We start from the raw sequence: 7500 nt of genomic DNA, 5'->3' as shown, positions 1-7500 counted from the left end.
GGATGAGTGCATGATGTATTACACTGAATAAACCCGATAGATTTCACTGGTGCGGTGAGAATTCATCTCCCTGCTCCTCTCGGGAGAGAGAGAGAGAGAGAGAGGGAAAGACAGCTGATAATTAAGTATCAGTATCATCTTTAAATAAGGAGAATTCTTGCCACCTGTTGCAGAATTGTAAAGTCTTTAAGAAAGGGGAACTGTGTGGATGAATGTGTTATACGCGTCGCATGCACTATCCACAACTGTCAAATGGCCCAGATGGCGCGCACATTATTTAATTCATGATTTCTGTCTGTCGGTATCAGTGTGTTCACCCGGCGATTCCTGTGTGTGCCTCTAAATTTAGCAGCACCGCCTGTCAGAAGGAACAGAAGATTGGTAGTCTGGAGAGAACAGCGGCAGTGTAGGATTCTGGAGCGCTGTCTCTTTAAATGGGCGCTGTTCTTTTAACACCGCGCTGCGCTGCCGTCGCGGACGGGTTCTAAGTGTATTGTCCCCGAAGATTAACGGCGCTGCATTTTATTTATTTTTTAAGGGAGGAATCCCTCGATGCATAAGACCGCATCGTTTCCGGAGTCTGAGATAAATGTGACAGAACAGCGAGCTAGGGGAAAATATATAAAGTTTACCGTTGCCTAATGCGCCAACATTGACACCGTTCCGTAATGCGCTGTTGACGCGTAACTACAGTTCGAACTGCCTCCCCGCTGGGATCCTCCGCTCCAGCCGCGGGGAAATCCGCCTCTCTGTCGCGTCGCTACGACTCCGTTATGAAAAAGACGCGTCTAATTGCGCATCATCAGGAAACACGTGTTATCTACTCACGTCATGCGTTTCAAAAATGAAAGCATTTCTGTACTTGTGTGCATTGTGACAGTTTATACAGAATAGGAACACAGTAAGAAGAAAAAAAAAAAGTTCTTCGTTGCAGTTTTTTCCACAATTTTGGTTAAAAAATAAATTAGATGAAGTCGACATTTTTATTGAACTTTCTTGAGCTCTTTCTGTGGAGACAGTGTTGAGATCAGGATTGCTTCCTCAGTTCCAGTGTTGTCATGGCAAAGCTGAGAATCTTTCATTTCCGCCGTCTCCATCTGCCTGTCCCCCACTGCCCACTCTTCTCTCCCCATCCAAAAATACACCAGAGACAGAACTCATTTAATTACGCCTATATATACACTTCTATTTCTGTAAATGTGTACAAAGATATGTGTGTGTGTGTGTGTGCATATGCGTGTGTGTGTGTGCGTATGCATGTCTGTGTTGTGTGTGTGTGTGTGTGTGTGTGTGTGCGTATGCGTGCGTGTGTGTGTGCGTGTGTGTCCGTGAGTGTGTATGTGTGTGTGTGTGTGTGTGTGTGTGTGCGCGTGTGTGCGCAATGTACAGTAATGTCTTACATCAGCAACACATATACACACCAGGGGATTGTGTTTAAATATTTAATTTCTCGTGCTGCATTTCACGGAATTATCTAGATCTATATTTACTCACACATCGGGTTAAATGATTGAAACAGCTGCATCCCTGGTGTGTTATATCCTATGTCTGCGTCTCCATACATGTGCAAATGGCACTGCTCTTCATTAGGAAGTAATTGATTATCTGGATGCAATTAAAGCAGTGCATGTGCACAAACAGCCACACGCTCAATTAATCTCTGTATGACGGCTGGTCTCCCGCAAGGAGGCGTGTTGCGTGAGTTCAGTCTGTAATTAGCAGCTTATCAGAGATTACATTACAATCTCCCCAGATACCAACGGCGGTGATCTGATCCCAGAACACCCCCCACTGCCCCCCACCACACACTCACACACACACCTACACACACACACACACACACACACACTCACACACTCACACACACACACACACTCACACACACTCACACACTCACACTCACACACACACACACACACACACACACACACACACACTCACACACGCACATGCACACGCACGCACTCACACACACACACTGACACACACACACACACACACTCACACACGCACATGCACATGCACACACACACACTCACACGCACACACACACACACACACACATGCACACATTCACACACACATTTATCTGTGTATAAGTGTTTTGTACTTATGTGTGAGTGTACACACCTGTCCACACCAGAACTATAACTATGAAAACTATAACAATGTGAGCCTCCACATTGATGAACGATAAACAATAGCCAATTTGAATGTGAAGCCTTGTAAATTTTAATGGATTCTGATTGGCTGTCAGTGTTTCTATCCTTAATGCAGATGGAAAAACATTTCTCTGAAAGTGATCGCAATGATATCGTTCACCAGTGTCGTTCACATTAGTTAGTTAAGGGCTTTGCTCAAGGGCCCAACAGCTGCACTGATCTTATTGTGGCCACACTGGGTCTTGACTGACCAACCTTCTGGGTCCCAGTCATGTACCTTAGCCGCTAGGCTACAGGCTGCCCCAGTCATGTACCTTAGCCACTAGGCTACAGGCTGCCCCAGTCATGTACCTTAGCCGCTAGGCTACAGGCTGCCCCAGTCATGTACCTTAGCCGCTAGTCTACAGGCTGCCCCAGTCATGTACCTTAGCCACTAGGCTACAGGCTGCCCCAGTCATGTACCTTAGCCACTAGGCTACAGGCTGCCCCAGTCATGTACCTTAGCCACTAGGCTACAGGCTGCCCCAGTCACGTACCTTAGCCACTAGGCTACAGGCTGCCCCAGTCATGTACCTTAGCCGCTAGTCTACAGGCTGCCCCAGTCATGTACCTTAGCCGCTAGGCTACAAACTGCCCCAGTCATGTACCTTAGCCACTAGGCTACAGGCTGCCCCAGTCATGTACCTTAGCCGCTAGTCTACAGGCTGCCCCAGTCATGTACCTTAGCCGCTAGGCTACAGGCTGCCCCAGTCATGTACCTTAGCCACTAGGCTACAGGCTGCCCCAGTCATGTACCTTAGCCACTAGGCTACAGGCTGCCCCTGTCATGTAGCTTAGCCGCTAGGCTACAGGCTGCCCCAGTCATGTACCTTAGCCGCTAGGCTACAGGCTGCCCCAGTCATGCACCTTAGCCACTAGGCTACAGGCTGCCCCAGTCATGTACCTTAGCCACTAGGCTACAGGCTGCCCCAGTCATGCACCTTAGCCACTAGGCTACAGGCTGCCCCAGTCATGTACCTTAGCCACTAGGCTACAGGCTGCCCCAGTCATGCACCTTAGCCACTAGGCTACAGGCTGCCCCAGTCATGTACCTTAGCCACTAGGCTACAGGCTGCCCCTGTCGTTATAGCCATGGTGTGGACTCCACCAGCACTTTAAACACTTTTTAAAACGACGTATTTCCAGTTATGGTTCCTGGTGTGGACGAGCCTTCAGCGTGTAGCGTGTGTGACACGTGGGCGCTGATTCCGCCCCCCCTCCCCTCCCTCCCCCGCAGGGCTGTTCCAGAGGGCGATTGCTCAGAGCGGGACGGCCCTGTCCAGCTGGGCCGTGAGCTTCCAGCCCGCCAAGTACGCCCGCATGCTGGCGCGCAAGGTGGGCTGCAACCTGCAGGACACGGTGGGCCTGGTGGACTGCCTGCAGCACAAGCACTACAAGGAGCTGGTGGACCAGGACATCCAGCCCGCCCGGTACCACATCGCCTTCGGGCCCGTCATCGACGGCGACGTGATCCCGGACGACCCGCAGATCCTCATGGAGCAGGGCGAGTTCCTCAACTACGACATCATGCTGGGCGTCAACCAGGGCGAGGGCCTGAAGTTCGTGGAGCTGATCGTGGACAACGAGAACGGCGTGCAGGCCAACGACTTCGACTACGCCGTGTCCAGCTTCGTGGACGACCTGTACGGGTACCCGGAGGGGAAGGACATCCTGCGCGAGACCATAAAGTTCATGTACACGGACTGGGCGGACCGGCACAACCCCGAGACGCGGAGGAAGACCCTGCTGGCGCTCTTCACCGATCACCAGTGGGTGGCGCCCGCCGTGGCCACCGCCGACCTGCACTCCAGCTTCGGCTCGCCCACCTACTTCTACGCCTTCTACCACCACTGCCAGACGGAGCAGGTGCCGGCCTGGGCGGACGCGGCGCACGGGGACGAGATCCCCTACGTGTTCGGCCTGCCCATGGCCGGCCCCACAGAGCTCTTCCCCTGCAACTTCTCCAAGAACGACGTCATGCTCAGCGCCGTCGTCATGACCTACTGGACCAACTTCGCCAAGACCGGGTCAGTCTCTCCCGCTGTTTATAGCTCAGCCTGAACCGGGTCGGTCTCTCCCGCTGTTTATAACTCAGCCTGAACCGGGTCGGTCTCTCCCGCTGTTTATAACTCAGTCTGAACCGGGTCGGTCTCTCCCGCTGTTTATAACTCAGTCTGAACCGGGTCAGACTCTCCCGCTGTTTATAGCTCAGTCTGAACCGGGTCGGTCTCTCCCGCTGTTTATAACTCAGTCTGAACCGGGTCGGTCTCTCCCGCTGTTTATAACTCAGTCTGAACCGGGTCAGTCTCTCCCGCTGTTTATAACTCAGTCTGAACCGGGTCGGTCTCTACACTGTTTATAACTCAGCCTGAACCGGGTCAGACACTCCCACTGTTTATAACTCAGTCTGAACCGGGTCGGTCTCTCCTGCTGTTTATAACTCAGTCTGAACCGGGTCGGTCTCTCCCGCTGTTTATAACTCAGTCTGAACCGGGTCTGTCTCTGAGTCCAGCCTGTGTATTACAGCTAGCTAGCTGCTTGTTTCATCCAAAGTGACTTACAGTTGATTAGACTTGGATGGAGTAAGTGTGTTTTTCCCATGTTTGTGTGGTTTTTATTCATGGTCCCACAGACTAAACATACATACGCTCCTGCAAAAGAGATTTTGGTCACAGTTTACAATAAGTTTCATGAATTGCCATTAACTAATGTAGTTGCTAACATGAATTAATAATGGACAAATAAATTAAGCATGAAATGCTCTTCCTTAGTTAATGCATTTGTTAACAACTGACTAACATGTTTGTTACATGATATCTATAAATTAGCCAACCAGAGGATTAGTTAACAAATACAATAACTGACTTTTTCATTCCAATATGAATTGGCAATAGCTAATGTAGTTGTTAGCATGAATGAATGATGTAGAAATACATTAACAGAGCGTACAGATTATGTTCTCAGTCATAGTTACTTAACAACTATATTAGTTTGTACCTATTCATGGAACCTTATTGTGAAGTGTTACCAAGGTTTCAATCTCAATGTAACCAACCTGGTCAAATTAAGAAAATAAAAAACCCTCTCTAAAAGAACAATTAAAATATATCAAACTGTTCATTTGCCACTAATCCTCCATTGCAGATGTCAGATACAGGCAGATGAGCTAACAATTGTCTGTATAATTACTCACAGGCCCTAATTTGTTAGATCTTTGGCAATTAATACATTATTAATGTTTACGTCTCTGGAAATTTCCCTGAAAGGGACGCAGGAGCTGGTGAACAGTTATTGAGGAGAAACGTGTTTGAATTTATTTAATAACAGGCACTGGAGAATCACACTGCCGTGTGGAGGCCTGGCTAACATGTCACACACAGCTCGGAGTTCTGAGACGGAATGGGCATTATCATCAGACGGCGTAAACACAGACCTGCTGATGAACGCCCCTAAACGAGCGTATGAATCAGACTGATTTATGGGCGATTTGGTGTCATGAGAACACAACGGGGGTTAAAGACTCTCCCGTTAGAGCACAATGCCTTCTTATGGTCCTTACATGTTACAGTTTATTATCACTATGATATATAATAATAATAGTTATAATAATAATAATAGTAATAATAATAATAATATGCACACAGTAATGTACCGCCGTTCCAGTTATGAAAATGCTGCGATAATCTCAGACCAGCCCACATAATATTAAATAACCTTATTTTCTTTTTCCTTTCCTTTCCTTATTGGTTAAAATGTCATGTTCTCCGTTGGTGTGAGACTAAACGATCCTTCATCCTCTCGGTCCATGTGAGATTTGGTGTAATGAAGCTGCTTGGGGGGCCTGTAATTGGCTCAGAGGCGGGTGGCGTTGCGTTGTGAATGCGGCCCGGTGTTTAAAGCGGTCCTCAGAGACGCCGCTGGGAGGGGCTCGCTGGGCGGAGAGCGTGTGGGCCTGTGTGCTGTGCTTTGGCAGGTCCTGGTGTGTGAGTGTTCTTGGGAGAGCAGTGAGGGGCGCTGGCTGTTTCCCCGCACGTTGCTAGCGTAGGGTGTGTGTGTGTGTGTGTGGGGCGCAGGCTAGCGTAGGGTGTGTGTGTGTATGTGTGTGTGTGTGAGGCGTAGGCTAGCGTAGGGTGTGTGTGTGTGTGTGTGTGTGAGTGTGTGTGTGTGTGTGTGTGTGTGTGTGTGAGTGTGAGTGTGAGTGTGAGTGTGAGTGTGTGCGTGTGCGTGTGCGTGTGCGTGTGCGTGTGCGTGTGCGTGTGCGTGTGGTGTAGGCTAGCGTAGGGTGTGTGTGTGTGTGTGTGTGTGTGTGTGAGGCGTAGGCTAGCGTAGGGTGTGTGTGTTTGTGTGTGTGTGAGAGAGTGTGTGAGTGTGTGTGTGTGTGTGTGTGAGGCGTAGCTGCAGGGACCCTAATGAGGCTCGTATATAACGCAGAACGGCCTCACTGCTCACGCTGCGCTTGTAGATTTATGCGGCCATTTTGCATGAGAAAGGCGTGTTCATGACATGTTCATGGCATGTTCCCGCGTGCTCCAGATGTCGTTACGAGCCCTCGGGCATGGGGGGGGGAGTCTTTAACCTCATAATAGGCGGGGCTATAATGAGTCATTCACAAAAGGCTTGGCTTAAGATCAGACTTTATTCTCCTGAAGGAAATAAGGACATTTGTCTCGGACACAACAGTGGATAGTTTCTTGGCACGTAATTCCTACAAGGACTCCCAGTACAGCTGCACAGTGCTCACCAATCACCAGCTGCGATGTGTGAATGTGTGATCTGTGATTGGTGGAGCGCCTCTTTGTGTTCTGACAGTGTGGTGACATCACAATATGAATATAATCTCTGAGCTGAGTGACCTTATGACTGCTTAAACTCAGTGAAGAGTTGGGGCAGAGGGCAGCCTGTAGGCTCAGGTGCTTGACTAGGACCTGGTAGAAGGTTGGTTGTTCAAGCCACAATAACAACAGTGCAGCTGTTGGGCCCTCAACCCCACATTGCTCCAGGGGGGACTGTCCCCTGCTCAGCCTAATCAACTGTTAATGTTTTGAATAAAAGCTTCAGGTAAATAACTGTAATGTAGAGTTATATAGTAGCTCCACCAGCCTCAGACACTTTGATAAAGCCCAATGTTCTCGCTCAGTGTAGGTGAGTGTGTGCCTTTACATTATTACATTATTGGCATTTGGCAGACGCTCTTATCCAGAGCGATGTACAGTTGATTAGACTAAGCAGGAGACAATCCTCCCCTGGAGCAATGCAGGGTTCAGGGCCTTGCTCAAGGGCCCAATGGCTGTGCGGATCT

The 7500-nt window shown here is 49.3% G+C and overlaps 1 protein-coding gene across 5 annotated transcripts in view; it reads left to right on the top strand.

Annotated features, from left to right (window-relative positions):
* LOC133126325 (neuroligin-1-like) overlaps positions 1–7500 on the top strand; it is a 207027-nt gene that overhangs the window by 197444 nt on the left and 2083 nt on the right. For all 5 annotated transcript variants that reach the window (XM_061238441.1, XM_061238440.1, XM_061238444.1 and 2 more), the window contains one exon: positions 3439–4228. In XM_061238441.1, coding sequence (XP_061094425.1) covers positions 3439–4228 — 790 coding nt within the window. The remainder of the gene's footprint in view (positions 1–3438; positions 4229–7500) is intronic.

Source organism: Conger conger, chromosome 4 (assembly GCF_963514075.1).
Source record: "Conger conger chromosome 4, fConCon1.1, whole genome shotgun sequence".
Classification (NCBI taxonomy): Eukaryota; Metazoa; Chordata; class Actinopteri; order Anguilliformes; family Congridae; genus Conger; species Conger conger.
Note: the sequence above shows the minus strand (reverse complement) of the source record. Positions and strands in the feature narration are given on the sequence as shown.